This window comes from Mixophyes fleayi, chromosome 4 (genome assembly GCF_038048845.1).
Source record: "Mixophyes fleayi isolate aMixFle1 chromosome 4, aMixFle1.hap1, whole genome shotgun sequence".
NCBI lineage: Eukaryota > Metazoa > Chordata > Amphibia > Anura > Limnodynastidae > Mixophyes > Mixophyes fleayi.
Window position 1 is genome coordinate 181,729,660 of NC_134405.1, and position 21,136 is coordinate 181,750,795.

General features: G+C 40.1%; 1 protein-coding gene across 1 annotated transcript in view; it reads right to left on the reverse strand.

The window, feature by feature from the left end:
* Positions 1-1,094: 1,094 nt before the first annotated feature.
* ASB15 (ankyrin repeat and SOCS box containing 15) overlaps positions 1,095-21,136 on the reverse strand; it is a 29,438-nt gene continuing 9,396 nt past the window's right edge. The window contains exons 5-7 of the mRNA XM_075205290.1: positions 11,512-12,082; positions 5,792-5,945; positions 1,095-1,653 (exon numbers count right to left, since the gene is read on the reverse strand). Of these exons, the coding sequence (XP_075061391.1) occupies positions 1,478-1,653; positions 5,792-5,945; positions 11,512-12,082 (901 nt within the window). The 3' untranslated portion in view covers positions 1,095-1,477. The remainder of the gene's footprint in view (positions 1,654-5,791; positions 5,946-11,511; positions 12,083-21,136) is intronic.

Below are 21,136 nucleotides of genomic sequence, written 5' to 3' on the forward strand. Positions count from 1 at the left end.
ACTGTGTGCACCTAATAGTAGTGCTCACAGTATTGCCTGTGTATTTGTTGAAAATGTGTCTAATAACCATATTACATCATAGGAGCCCCCCTGTCTTAAGTGCCTAGGGCCCCCCGAGCCTTAATCCAGCTCTGGTTAGCAGGAGGGAGCGGATAGTTACTCCCAGTTCCCGTTCAGGACAAAGCCTGCAGAGCAAGCCGAGGAGCTCTAAGTCTCATGAGATTTCTTAATCTTGTGAGACTAAGAGCTTCCCTGCTCACTCTACAGGAATTTCCCACCCTGCTGGATGTCAGCAGCATCAGAAGCATAGATAAGTGCAGTTGGCTGGGGGTGTTGTAATGTGTTTCTGGGGTGGGGGGTGGCATGATAGGGAGGGCCTGATAAATGTAATGTTTTATTATAATGTATATATCAATGCCCCATGTGACCACGCCCCCAACATAATGTGGGCAAGCCCCTGCTGCGCAGCGGCACACAGTTTTGTCCTGCTCATCAACAGAGATGGGCCTGTATGCTTGAAATGCCAGGGCTGATTTTTAGTCCCAGTCCAGCCCTGGTAGTAAGTGCACACTTGCCAACTCTCCCGGAATGTCCAGGAGACTCTCGAAATTCGGGTAGGTCTCCCGGATGAGCAGGCAAGTATCCTGCATACTGCAACTTACTTGTGAAAATTACGCAATACGCGGTGAATCGCGTCATTTTGGCCCCGACCCCTGTGGAAAAACGTCATTTTGTTGCAGGCCCAAAATGACGTGATTGGCCGCGCCCCGCCCCTCCCACCCTCCGGCCATGCTCCCTGCCCGGGATCTCCCGGAATTAACTTTTCAAAGGTTGGCAAGTATGAGTAAGTGTGGAGGGAAAGGAGCCAGCTCTGTGGGGGTGCACCCCCAATGTTTGTGCTTTCACTAAGCACATCCATGCACGGTATTTTCAGTAATATGGGAGGTTATTTTATTACAATTCTCCTTTATTTCAGCTTTTATCTTTTTTATCTTTTGAAAAAGTTGAGCTGCTGTATGAATAAAACAGCTTCTCAATTAAAAATGTACAGGAAAGAGCAGAAAACATGTAACACTAATCTCATACACCTCTAAAGCACTGCACAGCTTATAAACTTCCTGATGGGCAAACAGTAAATTTGCGCAAATTTCCTGCTGAAATATTCCTGTGCAAACACCACAGTCACATTATAACAAAAGCTCAGTAAAGTGCTGTTTGAGCACCGTTCCCTTTCACATCACTGGTGTCACTTCAGTGCAAGAATCGCCTGCAAAATAACATGCAAACACCATAGAAAATATTATGCAAGCTTTGCGTGATTTTTACTTTTTTATCTTTCCATACTAGTTTTGTAAATGCTGCGTTGTGATTCCTGCGACTATTAGAATACTTGCATGGTGTTATCAAGAAATAATGTTTGAACTAAGGAACTCTTTAGACATACCCTTGTTTTACTTAGTTTGAATAGTGTCATTTATCATGTGTCAAAATGCAGTCCCTTCCCATATAAATCATACTCTTTATACGTTAAGAAGGACTTAAGAAGTGGTGGCAGAGGAAATCTCTTAATTGACGACAGACTCTGTAATTTCTCCAGTCCAACAAGCTTGCGTAGTTTCAGCCGGCACAAGTGCTTTAGTGGACGGGGATTTCCTAAAAATAGAGATCATTTTAAAACAGGAACATGCAAAAGCATAAATAAATTAATATCCTCGTCAGATATCACATGTTGCTATATCACATGTTACTTTCCTAAAAACGAGTACATTTTTATATTAAAAATACTAAAGTAATTGCGTCAATCTATTACCACCTTTAAAATTAAAATTTACTATACCCTGATAAAATGCCCTGAATGCACAATTTTAATATTCAGGAAACATCCTGTTTAATTAATAGAAATTCAAATCCTGTAAAATATGAATAAATGAAATGGTTGCACAGGGAACGCTGTAGGGTAGAGATAACTGCTGAGTCGCTATAAATCATCAGTAGCTTAGATAGAACAAAGCTGCTCAATGCTTTCCATTTACTACAGTGTAGAAAGGGTCATATCACTAATTCTGTATAAAGGCAAAACGCTGAGCAAAATTCGCAATAGTGTAAAAATCACATTTTTTAGCTGCCAGAAATGAGGGTATAATAGAGGATCCCATACATCTCCACTGATTCCTCACCATTAACCATCATAATACTACTCAACCTACTGCACACTTCTGTAAAACTAAGACAGAATTACATTGTTTAATGGGTACAATAATCCCATGCAATTCCATTGGTTATTCATAGACTACCTTATACCATAAACTATCTTATACTTTTACAAGCTAAATTGCCTCTGGACATGTACATGTACACCGTACAGTGGCGGATCCAGGGGGGGGCGATCGGGGCGATCGCCCCCCTAGCAGGGGCATGCTGCCAGCGGCTGCACAATATGTGCAGGTCCGCTCGGCAGTGACAGTGTGCTGCCCGGCTGCTCTGATTGTCACTGCCGAGTGGACCTGCACATATTGTGCAGCCGCCGGCAGCCTTGAAGTCAAAAAGAGGGCGGGGCCTAAATCTCCCCCCCTAAATCGCCCCGGGTAGGATACTTTTCTAGATCCGCCCCTGACACCGTATCTGATTTGTTTGTATCAGGTTGGAAATGGAAATTAGTTGACTTACCACATTTCTTTCTACAAATTATTTCAAACTACCAACCACATAGAATAGTCCATTTAACCTTGCTTTGATTTGAGCTGACAACCTTACAGTTTTGACATCACTTCCTTTTCCATGCTATGTATACATATAACACACACAGCCCCCAGCGAGGAGCAGCAGGAACAGAAATGATCACAAATGTAAACCCTTTCGTAATATTAGTTATTACTAAAATAACTTAATTTTATGAATCAATCTGACACCACCAAATCATTGAAATCTTGGTGAATTACTAGACTGAAGTCACTCATATAACTCACCTCTAGAGGAGCAGAGTATACTGAAGCACGTTCTATGCTTAGAAGACAGATGTCATGTTATTAAACGGTAATATTGCATTAGAATTAATTATCTTGAACATTTATGATTTGATGAAACAGTAAAGATTAAGCTTAATGTTTTTTTAAACATTGTAATGATATTATTGCAATAAATCGATTACAGTAAAAGGATTAACAAATACAAAAACAACATTTTTGCATGAGACATTGGAGTATTCAGGATTAATTAATATGAACAATATTTAAACGATAGTTGCTTTCATAAAAGTTTACTTCACTAGTTTATTACCATAGAAAGAGAAATACCCGAATATGCACTATAATAATAATAATAATAATAATAATAATAATAATAATCAAAACTGACTTGTAATATATAGTTTGTATTACATATTTCAATATAATGCACAATAAAAATGTATACACCTTATTGTTGAAGCAACAAAATGAATTCGCCCTAAACATGATTTCAGCAATATCATGAAATAAAGTCAGTGTTGAAGCAATAATGTGCAAAAACTCATAACACCATGACAAGGAAGCAAAATTGTACTTTGTATATAAAAATGAGCCTATAGCAGGTTAGAGATCTGCCATATGTGAGGAAGGGACTTTAATTTTCTAGCTACATTCCTTCCTCACTTAACTGGGTGGGTGTATATCCTTTATAAGGAATACTAGCTCACTGCTATAGCATGAGTATTGATGCTATTTCTGTGAAACCTCAGATAGACATATGGGCATGTTTATCATTCTGCTTATGGCATTGATAGAAAATCAATTATGGCCACAATGTATTGCTAAAATATAACTGGGACATTTGAGAGATACTCAGCTGCCCGGCGAATCTGGCTGAAAGCAGCAAGACTTAACTTGTTTCAAAATAGTAAACATATTTAAAAAAATAAATATTTTAAAAACTATTGACAAATGAAAAGAAATCTTTATTCGAAAAATTAAGTATTTTTTCATGCATTATATTCTGCTATCACCATTCTGAGATGGCAGAAGAAGGATTGTGGTAGTACCTGGTGTTAAGTCTTGATAGATTTGGAGAAGCACTATCTCTGTTTAGCAAATAGAGCCCTTAGTGCATGAGCCTGAGCTTTTGGAATGTTGTACGTTGTGTTCCTGATTGTCCTGCAGCTGTTGCTGTTGATGTGTTCTTGTACTCAGACAATAAAGGTCTCTTATTTGGAACATCTCTGTCTCCTCCAATTTGACTTGACAGCTACAGTGTCCCCATTAGAAAATATCACACACTTTAATCTGATTTCTATGTCATATGTACCCTTATAAAACAGGACTAATGTGAATTCAATAGCTACCTATTTAATTGTACATATATATATATATATATATATATATATATATATATATATATACACACACACACACACACACACATATACAGTGCATCCGGAAAGTATTCACAGCGCTTCACATTTTGTTATGTTACAGCCTTATTCCAAAGTGGAATAAATTCCTTTTTCCCCTCAAAATTCCACGCACAATACCCCATTATGACAACATGAAAAAAGATTTTTTTAGATTTTTGCAAATTTATTAAAAATAAGAAATCACATGTACAAATCACATGGAAAAAGTGAAGCACTGTGAATACTTTCCGGATGCACTGCATATACATATACATACACATACATATACACACACACACACTGATCAGCCACAACATTAAAACCACCTGCCTAATATTGTGTGTCACCAAAACAGTTCTGACCCGTCAAGGCATGGTCTCCACAAGACCTCTGAAGTTGGTATTTGGCACCAATATTAGCAGCAGATCCTTTAAGTCCTGCAAGTGGACAGGGGTCAGCATGGGCACTCTGACCGGTCTGCGGCTACACATCCCCATTCTCAGCAAGCTGCTATGCACTGTGTATTCTGATACCTTTCTATAATAGCCAGCATTAACTTTTTCATCAATTTATGCTACAGTAACTCTTCTGTGGGATTGAACCATACAGGCTAGCCCTCGCTCCCCATGCGGATCAATGAGCCTTCACCCTGTCCCCGGGTTCACCGGTTGTCCTTTCTTGGACCACTTTTGGTATGTACTAAGCATGCATACCAGGAACACCCCACAAGACCTGGGGCCTGAGTCATTAAGGCAAAAAAGGAGTAAATGTTCTCTGGGAAAAACCATGTTACAATGCTAGGGGTGCAAATTAGTTTATTATTTTGCACATAAGTTAAATACTGGCTGTTTTTTCATCTAGCACACACATACTTGATAGCTTTATTATTACACTGAAATTTAAAGTTGATCTAGGACATGTCCTACCCCAACTATAAATCTTTCACCACATTTTAAATTTACCTCCCCCTCCAATGCAACATGGTTTTGCCCAGGTGCAAATGTTACTCCTTTTTTATGTTTTGCTCTCCTTAATGACTCAGGCCCTGATGTTTTGGAGATGCTCTGGCCCAGTCGTCTAGCCATCACAATTTGGCCCTTTTCAAAGTCACTCAGATCCTTATGCTTGCTCATTTTTCCTGCTTCTAATACATTAACTTCAAGAACTGACTGTTCACTTGCTGCCTAATATATCCCACCCCATGACAGGTGCCATAGTAATAAGATAATAAATGCTATTCACTTCACTTGTCAGTGGTTTTAACGTTGTGGCTGATCGGTGTAAATACACACAAACGTTTCAGTTTATATCTCCCATTAAAATCGATACCAGAATGAATGTTGGCAATTAAGTAAAACCAATTCATGTTGATTAAGCTACTGTGCATTTAAAAATACACAGACATTTTAATTTTGTTTCTTTTACCTATAATCTCCTGGATCTCTGTCCACTCTTTTTGTTCTTCAAGTATAGCTTTCAATTTTGTGCAAACTGGAACATAATCCATATAGTCTACTAATATCCGAATGACTTTTCCAACCAAATGCTTCATCCAAGATACAGTGATGAAATCACAAAACTGAAAATGAATTCAACAAATTCAATATTACAAAATTAGCTTTTTTTTGTTCAGCCATTAAACTGAAAGACATGTCACACAGTCCTCCCTTATTTCTGCCTAGAATGTGTGTGTTTCTTGGTGCACTACATGCAGGTCAAGGTGAAGGTGCAGTTGCATCGTCTATGTGTATGGATGCATTGCGCTCCCTCGCGTCCTGCCATGACCCACACTTACCTATTAGCTAGACCTGGAGGAAGTGCACACTATGTTGCATTTATGGAGGGTTCATAGATATGCCTTGTTTTGCACAGGTTCACCTGAAGGATCAACCCAGCATACTTCAGCATAGCAGAGAAGTTCAATTTTCAGTCCTGCACTTAAACTGCCTGGCTGTTGTAGTTTACTTGAGGAGGGGAAACAGAGCTGCTATCACTGATAATTTAGGAGGCTGATAGCAGCTATTCAAATAAAAGATATCAGCATCATGGACAAGTAGGATCTGTAATATGGACTGGTCATCAGGGACTGGGTTCTGTATTGTACAATGTCCCCCAAAGAACAAACTATGTAATGTACTTTTATCCATCAGGGAATGGACTCTGTACTGCACATTGGCCACCAGGGTCTGGGCTGTGTATTGTATGCATTCATCATCATCATCATCATCATTATCATCACCATTTATTTATATAGCGCCCCTGATTCCGCAGCACTGTACAGACAACTCACTCACATCAGTCCCTGCCCCAATGGGGCTTACAGTCTAAATTCCCTAACACACACACACACACACACACACAGACTATGGTCAATTTATTAGCAGCCAATTAACCTACCAGTATGTTTTTAGAGTGTGGGAGGGAACCGGAGCACCTGGAGGAAACCCACACAAACACAGGGAGAACATACACACTCCTCACAGATAAGGCCATGATCGGGAATTGAACTCATGACCCCAGTGCTGTAAGGCAGAAGTGCTAACCACTTAGCTAAAAAGTAGTAAAGATAAATAATTTTTAATTCATTATATAAAAGCCTAAATTTATTACTAGCTAAGGTTACCATACCTCATATCTGCCAACTTTTGCTGTCTCCTCTCCGGGAGATACCAGAAGTTAGGTCAGCTGACAAGTGTGGGACGGGGCCTGGTGTCACCTACACGTCACAGTTGCCCTGTCGCATTTAACGGCATTGCATAGTGGGTGCAGGGCTAAGCGACATTAAGCTGCTCCTCCGCCCTGGGATCCACGAGAGTGTCTGCTCTTCTTGGAGTATGGTAGGACTCCCCGAAATTCAGGAGCCTCCCAGACATTCCCGGAGAGTAGGGAAATATGGCATATCTTGATTATTCTTTTGCATCTCGTGCTAATAATTACCAGCTAATACAGCATAAAAGCTGGTGTACTGAAAGCAATTCAACTAGGTGTTGTCTTGCACATTTGTGTACTTTTGGGACACTTACAGTGCTAGGTGAGATGTGATAGGACTCATTAAAATATTCAAAAATAAACAAACTTATAATTTAAAATGCATTTCATTTGAACTCTCCAAATATCCACATCTATCAACAAGGCAGGAAAGCTGCAATACTCCAAACAAAGTAACAGAAGCATTCTTTCATCTAGGGAGCATGGGGCCTATTTAAGCTCAGAGATAAAAAAACACAATTTATCATTAAATCTTGCCGAAGCAGCTGAACAACAGTGGCCTGGAGCAGTAAAGGGTAACTTATCACTTTGCAGAGCCAGTCTGAGGGTATATGTGCATGCGTGACCCAGCTACTCCGTTCATATATGCCCAGTGAAACTGAAAGCTAAGATTTGAGGTTCAGTTACAGTTAGAAAAAAAAAATTGTTACAAAAATAGAATAAAACATTTAAAAAATGTTAAAATATATTGATCACTGAAAAAATACTTTATTCACAGAATAAAGCATTTTTTAATAAATTTTCTTCTGTTAACAACATCCTGAGATAGTGATAACAGAACAAGGGGTACACCATTATGTATACTGACTATGGCCTGATTCATTAAAGCACGCAAAACATATTGTGCGTTTTTGTTAATACGGACATAAATCAGACATACACACGTCCGTATTCAACAAGGAGCGGATGTAAAGATATGTCTGTTGTTCCTCTATGTTGTTTATTCCATTTAGCAGATCCCCACATTCGGTCAACGCTCTGAGTAGGAACATCAATATCCGGATTGACAAAATTGTAGCGATGATTTACTTGAAATGTTGAAATCTTGAAATCTTGTAGGCGCGCCAACTATCTAAGTAAATTATAAAGCCTCTTTCGATATTGTCCAAAATCGTCGTCATTAACGTTTTCGCATTACGATCATCCACTTTTACAAAAAAGCACTTGTGCGTCTCCCGACAGAGTCCTCCGAAGATCCACTGCTGAGGAAGCACTCAGCCAACATTGTTCTTATGCTTAGTGAACAAGCTCTCGTCAATTTTGACGATTAATCCTTCGCCTCCAATCTTCTGTTTTGGCTGTTGATTGAGGTATTTGGCACAGATTTCTCGCACTTAGTTGTTCCAATCGACGGTTGTATTTTTGTTCCTGCCCAATTCCTGTTTGCACAACTTGATCGATTTCAATTCCTTCGCCCAGCAATAGAAGAAGCGAACAGCTGTCACAAATGGTTGACGTCTGTCAGTGAACTAATTTCCCTGGCGGATGTTGACCTTCTTTCGACAAGTGGATTTTCTACAATTCCGGGAAATACACGAACCAAAGTAGAGCATCATTTCATAATTTCTTTCACACAGCATCCTAGCTGGCAGTATTCCTTTCTTTTGCAAAAATGCCACGGCCTCTCTTTCGGCAGAAGGCAGAGTGAATAAATTCATTTTTAAATGTCAGTTGTATTTGATATTTTTTTTTTCAAATGACTCCAGATAACGGTAAAGTTTTAAATGTCAGTTGAATTATTTTTTTTCAAATAATTTGAAAAAAATAGCCAATTTTTTGAAATGGCTCCAGATAACAGGAAAGTACCCATTAAAGAATAAAAAAAAGTTTTTTTTTTCCATAAAATAAATTTATTAGGATGCTATGAATGACTACTGTAAATAAAATGCATTTTTACAGTTGCTTCTGGTTGCAAACACATATTCTAGCATGCATACACGGCCGTCATCACTAGTAATTGACAATTACACCAGGACTGTAGCTGGTGCAAGTGATATTGCAGAAAAACACTAACCTTTGAGATGCGCAAAGCTTGAATCGTATCGTGTCACGTGCGCTTGAGCTTGGCACTCAAAGATGAATTGGACGTTGCTGCATTCTCTGGTGTATGGTTAGTTCCTGGCCATGCGTAGAGCGATTTTACGCACATAACATAATTTACGTGCTTTAATGAAACAGGCCTTATATGTTTAGCACGGTGAAGCTTATGTCTGGCAAATATTATTGTTGGTGGGGGCTACTGCTGAAAGTAGCAGATCTAACGCCGGCAGTGACCCCTTCATTATAGAGTGAAGCCTATTGTTGGCAAAAACACAGTTTTTTGCTGGTTATAGGGCTTTTCGCCCTATGATAAATATGCTGCTAAGTCTGTTTTTTGTAAGCATAGTTGTAAACACCACAATTTGGGGGATCAGACAAGAGCTATCCCACAAATCAAAAAACAAAAAAAGTCCCAGGTAAGAATTAAGTGCAAACAATTTATTATTGCAAATACTTTTTTTTAGCTTTGTTACCTGGTGCTTTTTTTGTTTTTGTATGATTTGATGTATTGAGAGGTTTAGCAATTCCCTCTCACAAGGAGCTGACTCATAACACTTAAGGGCTTTTTTCATTAATAATGTAAGTAGTAGTTTTCCGGCCACATACAAGCGCCTAGGTTTATGTTCCTTGCGAAGAGCTATCGCACTGCAAAGTGTGACAAATTATTAAAACCGTTTCTACTTTGTGTTAAATAAAATAATACAATTAAATGTAAACCCTTACAATGCAAATCGCGTCTGAAGGACAGAAAGGAAGAGATGATGGAGGTCATTTACAAAGCAAAAATACAATGGTCCGCCAAGTCCATATCAAGGTGCAGCTGAAAGTGCACCTCAAAGTGCATAGAGGCAGAAAAATCTTTAGGAGGTGCACTGTGCACGTTGCAAAAGTGTAAATGTCCCATAAAAGTTCAACCGCCTTCCAATTTATTACCACAAATTTCAATTAAGTTACTTTTTTGAGTTTTCTTCATAAAGTACTGCTCCACTTTATTAGTGTAATGGGAAGTCTAAACATGTTGGAGTGTGCTTAGAAATGCACTTTTCTGCCAAAGGCTGGTGGAGATCAGGTCAAGTTTCATACTATTAATGTCATAGCAAGATAGTTCACACACAAAATTGCCACCTGGAATAAAACAGTTCCCATGCACAGTGCAACATGTAAAATATTATATTTGTCATAAAATAATTTCAAAATGTACTGCATACCCCCATAACCAAATCCACAGTGTCAGTGATAAGATTTGGCTGGCTTTCACTATAACACTGGTAGAGGGTTCCTCTGCTTTAGTGCAAACCAGCCCCAGGTTGGTTAGTGCAGTGCTGTTACCTCTATGGTGGTGCCAAAAAATGTTTTAAAATACCATTTTATTGAATACATTTACAAAATACCTTGTTCACTATTTTATTAAATAAAGAAGACCTTCTTTACTTCTTTCTGGATTTGTCATCTTCCAAAAAAAAATAATTGGAAAAAAGTCCTCAATATCATATAACTATAGCCGGGAGTTTTCCACCTCCAGACAATCACAACCATTAGCACATGCTGGCTGGTTGTGATTGGCTGGTGAAGGCGAGTTCTGGGCAGCCAAGAACGGCCAGTGTGGGAAAACCTGGTTACTTTTCAATCACAAGGTTTTCCCACCATATGGATTATGATGGATCAAGAAAGAAGAAAACAGAGAAGATTTTATTTTCTGTTTTCAGTGCCAGGCTGGTAGATTCTGGGGAAGCTATTTTTTGTGCCCCCTCCTATAGAGATAGCAGTCCTGTGCTGGTTGTTATTATTATAGCAGTGGGGACTCACTTGTGGTGCCCCTGTTATAGTGGAAACCAGCCCAAGCTCACTAGCACTGGGGTTGGCTGTTTTTCAATGATGTATTTATATTTTACACAACGCACTGGGCATGGAATCTGTTTTGTGTCACTAAAAGTATAAGACGATACCTGATCTCTGACAGCTCTGAGCCAGTGCAGAATTCAATCCTTTTGCAGAGTAAGAATGCCCCAGCATGGTATGAAGGCCCCTAAAATTGCAGCCTCAGCACCCCTTTATCTGATTACAATAAACTTCCTCCGCAAAATAAAGTCTCCTTTCTGCACTGCTCCACGAAACAAGTTGGCTACTCTGCTAGGAACGCATTTACTCCACCCAACTTCTCCCTTCTGCTGGTGGAAAATTCTGTCCCTCTGCAAATGTCGCCATCGGAAATCTAGGTGCACTTGTGGAAATTGAGTTGCACAGCAGGATCAAAGCTGCAATTATATTGCAGAGCGGCCATTTTGCAATTTGGAAATGACCGGCAATGTATAGATATATGGTGTAAAGATACTCACATGGCTATCTTTTATAACACATGATGTCCAACCTGGTAGCACTTCTTCTTCAGCGGTTGACCATACGAATGAGCCACCATAAATGTCCCCATGTAGGCAATCAAAACACTTCTCAACCTGGTATCCATTATTTAACAGCAATCTTAGCATGATTTCATCATTGAGGGCATACTGTATTGCACTAGGGAAGTGAGTGTCATTCACAAGCATGAAATAGCAGTTGACGTCAGCATTATGGGCTAAGAGCAGTCTCACTATTTCATGGTTCCCAGATCGTACAGCCACAAGAAGACAGTTTAGAGGGTCCACGTTTGGATTAGAACCAGCCTTTAATAACATCTCTGTGCACAAGACATCCTTGTTTGATACTGCAAAAAATAATGCCGTTTTCCTTTTATCACCATAGTTTTCAGACATATGTTCAGCCAAAAGTTCATTGACATCAAAGCCACTTTCAATCAGCAGCTCCAAGCACTGCACACTTTGTCCATCTGTTGCAGAATGAAGGGGACTTAATCCACTTTTTTTAATTGCATGTTGTGATGTTACAGGAATAAGGTACTTTAGCGCACTATGGAAAAATGTAGATGTAATTAATCTTCCAAAAACAACAACACACGAGTAGAAATGAACAATGCTGTTATTTTACTTATATTGTTTTTCTAGCAGATGAACAATTCACTTATTTCCCATGATATGTATAATATAAACAAAATGTTTAATGCTGGAGTGGTTGCAATTTGTACATTTACACAGTGGTCAAAGTTTAAATCTAAAAGTGGCAGTATGGAAATTTAGAAGTGGCAGTATGGCAAACCACCGTATACCAGCCCACTTCAACCACTGGATTTAGAAATATATAATTTAGGTGATGTCAACATTAAATAGATATTCAAGCAGATGATTGATTAAGCTTATTTATAAATCCTAATCTTAATAAATCCTTATAATCCTTATAAATCTTATTTATTTATAAATCCAGTTTGGACTTTTTGCATATTGATTCTGATCTCTATGTTCACTGATCCCATATTTTCAGTACTGTAGCTATGGAGATCGACACTTACATATGAACATCCATGCAGCAGCAAGCAGCTTCCAGCAGTAAATTGCCAATTACTATCATCATCATCATCATTTATTTATATAGCGCCAGCAGATTCTGTAGCGCTTTACAATTGGGAACAAACAGTAATAAAACAATACTGGGTAATACAAACAGAGAGGTAAGAGAACCCTGCTCGCAAGCTCACAATCTATGGGACAATGGTTTGATACACAAGGGTAAGTGCTGCATCATATTTGTCCAGCTAGAATGCAAAGGTTACAAAGTATTTAGTAGACTGTATGATCAGTCGCACAACTATGTTGGTCAGATGGTTGTTGTCTTGTGTTAGCTGTGTACAGAGATTAAGAGGGTGGTAGAGGAATACTATAAGCTTGTCTGAAGAGGTGGGTTTTCAGAGAACGCTTGAAGGTTTGAAGACTAGAGGAAAGTCTTGTGGTGCGAGGAAGTGAATTCCATAAAGTGAGTGCAGTCCAAAAAAAGTCCTGTAACCGAGAATGGGAGGAAGTGATGAGAGTGGAAGAGAGACGCAGATCTTGTGCAGAATGGAGTTGTCGAGTTGGGAGATATTTTGAGAAAAGTGAGGAGATGTATGTTGGTGCAATTTTGTTGATGCCCTTGTATGTTAGTAGAATAATTTTATATGGATTAGTTGAAAACCAGGCAACCAATGTAGAGACTGACAGAGTGACTCAGCAGATGTTAAACAATTTGCAAGGAAGATCAATCTAGCCGCTGCGTGCAAAATAGATTGTAGGGGCTTGAGTCTGATTTTGGGAATACCAGTAAGGAGGAAATTACAATAGTCGAGTTTTTGCAGTGTCTTGTGTGAGATGTGTACGTATTCTGGAAATGTTTTTTAGATGTATGCAGCATGATGTAAATATAGAGTTAATGTGGGGAACAAAGGATAGTTGCGAGGCAAAGATTACACCTAGGCAGCGAACTTGCGGGGTGGGATTTATGGTCAAGTTGTCAACAGAAATAGAGATGTCGGGTAGTAAACTTCTATTGTTGGATGGAAATATTATTAATTCTGTATTTGAAAGATTGAGAATGAGTTGGTGAGAGGACATCCAAGATGAAATGGCAGAAAGACAGTTGGTAACGCAAGACAACACAGATGGTGAGAGATCAGGAGAGGATAGATAGATTTGTGTATCATCCACATAGAGATGATACTGAAATCCAAAGGAGCTTATTAGTTTTCCTAGAGAAGTGGTGTAGATAGAGAATAGCAGAGGACCTAGGACTGAGCCTTGTGGTACACCAACTGATAAAGGAAGCGGAGTGGAGGTTGTTCCAGAGAAATTAACACTGAAAGAGTGATTAGATAGGTAGGATGAGAAATAGGATAGGACAGTGTCTTGAAGAAATAGGGATTGTAATGTCTGTATAAGGAGAGAGTGGTCAACAGTGTTGAATGCAGCAGAGAGATCCAGGAGAATTAGAAGACAGTAATCACCTTTAGATTTAGCTGTGGTCAGCGCAGTCTCTGTGGAGTGTTGCATGCGAAAGCCTGATTGAAGAGGATCCAATAGGTTGTTTGCAGAAAGGAAACGTGTGAGGCGAGTGTAGGCAATTTACTCGAGAAGTTTGGAGGGGCATGGGAGCTAAGAGATGGGGCAGTAATTTCAGAGTTTGGGTCAGAATTTAGTTTTTTTTAAAAATAGGAGTAATCACTGCATGTTTTAATAGTGATGGATATATACCAGTAGAGAGAGATATATTACAGATTTTAGTTAGAGATGGTATGAGCACATGAGACAGGGACCTACCAATTTGTAAGGGTATGGGATCAAGAGGACAGGAGGAAGAGTAGGAGGATAAGAAGAGAGTAGAAACTTCCTCTTCGTTTATGGATCAAATGAAGAGAGGGTGTCAGAGGATGCTGGGAAGGAATTGAGCTGATTGCTAGTCGAAGGAGATGATATAATTTAAGTCTGACTTTATCATTCTTGTCCTTGAAATAGGAAGCCAGATCCTTGGCACTGTTGGTAGTCAAAGGGTTTGGGGTGGGAGGATTAAGAAGAGATTTAAATGTATTAAAAAGATGTTTGGGGTTACTCTTACCTTTTGCGATAAATAAGTGTAAAACCTAAGTGTTTGCTTAAGGAAATGTAAGCCTGAGGTCAGATGAGGTCAGATGAGGTAAGAAAGAGGTCCATGGAACATAAAGATACAATTTTAGAGGCATTTTGGAAGAAAGAAAGAGGATCAGCAAATAAACAAATAAACTCTACATAGTGGAGGGGGTTCCATCTTTTAATGGCATTGTCAGGGTATTAAATGTCTTGCTGAAGCGGAGGAGTGGGGAGAAGGAAACAGAAGGATAATGGGTGGGGGACTCGGTGTGGAAAGGCTCACACAGCGTATGGAAGCAGACTTAATGCCCTACAAATTAAGACTATAAATTAGAGATGGGCGGGTCCGGTTCTCCGAGAACCGAACCCACCCGAACTTTGGGTATCCGAGTACCGAGCTGAGCAGCTAGGTACTCTCCCGCCCATTCCGAATCCAAATCGAGGCCGAACGTCATTGTGACGTTGTCGGATCTCGGGACTCGGTTCTCGCAATACTTCAACTTTATAAATACACGCCTCCACAGCAATCCATCGCCATTTGACAGAGGGAGAGAGCAGGGTGTAGTCATAGGCTAATTAGAGCAGGGACAGAGAATACAATATTGTTCTTGCAATTGCTCTAACCAAAATCGCTAGTGCAGAGAGGAGGATAGAGGTTTATTATTTTTTCTTCATATTTGGCACTCCCCAGCGCTTTTGGGGTGTCCTCCCTAATTGTGCATTAATATTTCTGGCTGTCAAAAGTCATATCTGTCAGCAGAATCTACTAAATAATTTTTAGCACTCCTCAGTGTTTTTGGGGTGTCCTCCCTAATTGTGCATTAATATTTCTGGCTGTCAAAAGTCATATCTGTCAGCAGTATCTACTAAATAATTTTTAGCACTCCTCAGTGCTTTTGGGGTGTCCTCCCTAATTGTGCATTAATATTTCTGGCTGTCAAAAGTCATATCTGTCAGCAGTATCTACTAAATAATTTTTAGCACTCCTCAGTGTTTTTGGGGTGTCCTCCCTAATTGTGCATTAATATTTCTGGCTGTCAAAAGCCATATCTGTCAGCAGTATCTACTAAATAATTTTTAGCACTCCTCAGTGTTTTTGGGGTGTCCTCCCTAATTGTGCATTAATATTTCTGGCTGTCAAAAGTCATATCTGTCAGCAGTATCTACTAAATAATTTTTAGCACTCCTCAGTGTTTTTGGGGTGTCCTCCCTAATTGTGCATTAATATTTCTGGCTGTCAAAAGTCATATCTGTCAGCAGTATCTACTAAATAATTTTTAGCACTCCTTAGTGCTTTTGGGGTGTCCTCCCTAATTGTGCATTAATATTTCTGGCTGTCAAAAGTCATAACTGTCAGCAGAATCTACTAAATAATTTTTAGCACTCCACAGTGTTTTTGGGGTGTCCTCCCTAATTGTGCATTAATATTTCTGGCTGTCAAAAGTCATATCTGTCAGCAGTATCTACTAAATAATTTTTAGCACTCCTCAGTGTTTTTGGGGTGTCCTCCCTAATTGTGCATTAATATTTCTGGCTGTCAAAAGTCATATCTGTCAGCAGTATCTACTAAATAATTTTTAGCACTCCTCAGTGTTTTTGGGGTGTCCTCCCTAATTGTGCATTAATATTTCTGTCTGTCAAAAGTCATAACTGTCAGCAGAATCTACTAAATAATTTTTAGCACTCCTCAGTGTTTTTGGGGTGTCCTCCCTAATTGTGCATTAATATTTCTGGCTGTCAAAGGTCATATCTGTCAGCAGTATCTACTAAATAATTTTTAGCACTCCTCAGTGTTTTTGGGGTGTCCTCCCTAATTGTGCATTAATATTTCTGGCTGTCAAAAGTCATATCTGTCAGCAGTATCTACTAAATAATTTTTAGCACTCCTCAGTGTTTTTGGGGTGTCCTCCCTAATTGTGCATTAATATTTCTGGCTGTCAAAAGTCATATCTGTCAGCAGTATCTACTAAATAATTTTTAGCACTCCTCAGTGTTTTTGGGGTGTCCTCCCTAATTGTGCATTAATATTTCTGGCTGTCAAAAGTCATAACTGTCAGCAGAATCTACTAAATAATTTTTAGCACTCCCCAGTGGTTTGCGCTCAGAATGGATTCAAAGCAGTCCACATATGATCTAAATGAGCAACCAGGTTCTGTCACCAGTCCTGATGTTAGTGTTCCCAGTACGTCATCTGGCCAAGGCGATGTCAAACAACAGAGTGTTTTCAAATTAGTGCAAAAAACAAAAACCAAAAAAAAAATTACTGTATTGAAGCGAAAAAGAAGTGTAACTGAGCAAAAGTTAAGTGACGATAAAAAAAAAATTGCAAGCATGCCATTCTACACACGCAGTGGCAAAGAGAGAATGAGGCCTTCACCTTTGGCTATTAGTGGCAGATCCCAAAAAGTTACCCAGCCTACAATTGGTGCACAACTACTGTTACGCGTCAAAGCCGAGCTGCAAGATAACAGTGAGGCATTACAGGAGAATATTTGCTCTGATTCACAAATGACAACAATCCCTGTGGAGAGTCCATCCAACAGTGGGATGTCTAATCGTGAGCATTCTGCTGATGTGTGCCTTAATAGCCCGAGTGTAGCCGGTGATACCCAAATTGAGGATGCCACTTTGGAATTAGAAGAGGATGAGGGGGAGATTTGTGTAGGCGACGAGGGCGCTAATGAGGATGTTGATGAGGATGAGGTTGTTTGTGTAAGTCCTGCACCAGTGGCAGCAGTTCTGGCACGTGACAAGAAAAAGGCCATTGTCATGCCTGGGCATAAAACAAAAAAATCCACTTCTTATGTGTGGAATTATTTCTACCCAAATCCAGACAACAATTGTATAGCCATTTGTAGTGTATGTGAAGCCACAGTCAGTCGAGGGAGGGACCTTAACCATCTTGGAACCTCGTCTATGTTACGCCATTTAACGAGAGTTCATGGCAAAGTGTTGGGAAAAGCTGAAAGTTCTTCCCAAAAGAATACAAGCACTCCCTCATCAGCTAAGACCCTCCGCTCACCGACATACCGACGGCTACAAAATACACCCACCACACCATCCTCATCAATATCCTCAGTAGCGCTCGGAGTTAGCCCGGCATCCCACTTAAGGCTGGATGACTCCGGCACTATTATTGATTCCTCTGAAGAAAGCGTTAGTCCTGCTGCTGCTGTTGCTGCTGCTGGGGGTGAATCGTCATCCCAGAGGCAGGTGAATAAAATGAGCAGTCCTACATTTCAGCAATTAACTGTGAAACAATCATTTGCGAGGGGAAGCAAATATGACAGCAGTCACCCAGTCGCCAAGCGAATCACAGACGCCATGGCTGCAATGTTAGTGTTAGATCTGCGTCCAATCTCCACAATAAACGCAGCTGGTTTTTCACAGTTAATTGAGGTTTTGTGTCCGCGTTACAGAATTCCATCGCGACACCATTTCTCCCGTAAAGCTATTCCACAACTATACCAAAAAGTGTGTAAAAATGTAGAGATTGCGCTGAAAAATGCCATTCTGCCCACTGTTCACTTAACCACAGATATGTGGACAAGTGGAAGTGGCCAAACCAAAGACTATATGACTGTGACAGCCCACTGGGTTGGTCATTCACCTTCACCAGCAGGAACAGCAGCAGCATGTACACCACTACGTAACATTTGTCACAGGCAGGCCACTCTTTGTATCACCGGCTTCACTAACAGGCATACGGCTGACAATTTGTTACGCAAACTGAGAGATGTGATTGATGCATGGCTTATACCACTCAGACTCTCCCCAGGGTATGTCATTTCAGATAACGCTAACAATATAGTGCGAGCATTACAGCTGGGTGATTTCCAACATATTCCCTGTTTTGCTCACACCATCAACTTGGTGGTGCAGAGCTTCCTACGAAATAACCGTGAGGTGCAGGAGATGCTTTCGGTGGCCCGTAAAATTTCAGGCCATTTCAGGCATTCAGCCACAGCATGTAGGAGATTACAGCAGCTCCAAGAGCAGTTTAACTTGCCCTGCCACCAACTTAAGCAAGAGGTGGTAACTCGGTGGAATTCCACCCTGTACATGCTTCAGAGGATGGAGGAACAGCGCAAAGCCATCCAAGCATATTGCACAAGTCATGACATTGGGAAAGGAGGGGGGATGTATTTCACTCTTGCACAGTGGGGAATCCTTTCAGTGCTGTGCAAGGTGCTGAAACCATTTGAAGTTGTGACATGTGAGGTCAGTGCTGACTCTGCTAGTTTGAGCCAAGTCATTCCTTTAATTAGACTATTGGAAAAGCAGCTTGAGAAAATGAAGGAGGAGCTGAAAGCAAGCAATTCAGCAAAGTATGTTGGCCTTGTCGATCAAGTACTTAATTCGCTTCACAATGATCCTCGAGTTATTAAGATCTTGAACTCGGATCAGTACGTTTTGGCCACTGTGCTTGATCCAAGGTTTAAAACCTACATTGAGTCTTTACTTGTAAATGAGCGAGATGTGAACTTTTGCAAGGAGCTATTGCTCAGCAAGTTGGCCGCTGAACTGGGCCTCGGCTTGACGACGTGTCCTCCTTCACTTTCTCAAGCTGTTGCTCGTAAAAAATTAAATTTCCAAAAAAGAAGCAGGGAAGACACAGGGGGCAGACCAGAACAATTTAACATCTGGGCTGGTTTGAAGGATTTTTCAAAAAAATGTGTCACTTTGCCCATAACTCCATCCAATATGAGTATAAACATGCAAAGGATGGTGGAGGATTACTTTCAAGAGGTAGTTGATATGGAAATGTCAGACAGTCCCTTTCCTTACTGGGAAGAAAAGCAGGCCATTTGGAAACCCATGTACAAACTTGCTTTGCAATACCTAAGCTGCCCACCCTCCAGTGTGTACTCTGAACGAGTGTTCAGCACAGCAGGGAACTTAGTCAGTGATCGCCGTAGAAGGTTACTTCCCAAAAATGTGGAGAAAATAATGTTTATAAAAATGAACTACATCTTCCACGAGGAAGGCCTTCACCATCCAAGACATCCAAGCACTGACTGTTCTCTAATGGCGGATTCAAGCGGCGATGAATTGATAGTCTGTGATGATGACGTACACACTGATGAGGGTGAGGATTAAGCTGAAGATGATGCCGATAACATCTTTTTAAAACTTTCTATGTAAGTGTAGGGTGCAATCTACCCCCAAAGAGGAAAGGGACTTGTGGCATTTCCATATCACATACCATCTTGAAAGGCTGCTGTTAGGGCAATTTATCCTTAAGGGTAGGGTGTCATAGACAGAGTGACCCTAAACTGGCTTTGTCCATTTTTCATAATATTGTACAGTCTATAATGGCTGAATTTTTGGGTATTTTATACAAGTGGAGGGGGGCCTAGAGAGACAGAAACCAAACTGGCTTTTTCCATGTCAATTAATATTGTACAGTCTATAATGGCTGAATTTTTTGGTATTTTATACAAGTGGAGGGGGACCTAGAGAGACAGAGTGACCCCAAACTGTCTTTCTCCATGTCAATTAATATTGTACAGTCTATAATGGCTGAATTTTTTAGTATTTTATACAAGTGGAGGGGGGCCTAGAGAGACAGAAACCAAACTGGCTTTCTCCATGTCAATTAATATTGTACAGTCTATAATGGCTGAATTTTTTGGTATTTTATACAAGTGGAGGGGGCCTTGAGAGACAGAAACCAAACTGGCTTTTTCCATTTCTTTACATATTTAACTATAAGTGTAGGGTGTAATATACATTCAAAGACGATGGCTGCATTGCCAATATGCATAGATGGAGAGGAAGACAATCTGTTTTGTGTGTAGAATAGGCCTACCAACGAAGAATTAAACTGTTTTTTTGGATGATTTATTACCTCAACAATTAGATTACTTGTCTCTGAAACAGTTGGAGCACTAAATTGGGTTAATTTAGGCCCAAAAACATGGATTTTCCCAAAAAATAGCAAAACAAAACCAAACAAAACCAAAACCAAAACCAAAACACGCAATGGCGGTTTTGCAAAACCAAAACCAAAACCAAAACCAAAACACGACGGTAGTCCAGATCCAAAACCGAATCCAAAACCAAAACACGGGGGTCAGTGACCATCTCTACTATAAATCTTTCAAGAGGAGGCAAAGACAAGGGGATGTTGATTGAGAAGAGAGGTGTGACGAGATGGACGTTCACCTACGCATACATCATCTGCACCTTGTCAGTAAAGATCATACTTGCAGAGTTTCCAACCTCACAAATATTGTGTCACTGAATTATTCCTCATTTTGGACATCCCTTTCATGAAATATATTTTTGACTATCAACATCCGCACCGATAAAGATGCATATGGAATAGCTGGGGGAGATGGATTTTGCTTCCAGGCGGACCACCACACTATACCAGTTGGCTGGGTTTCCGTTACCCTATCTTGTGTATTCCTATGGATAATAAAATGCCAGGGGGTAAATGTATGAAGCTCCGGGTTCTTCAACACCCGCG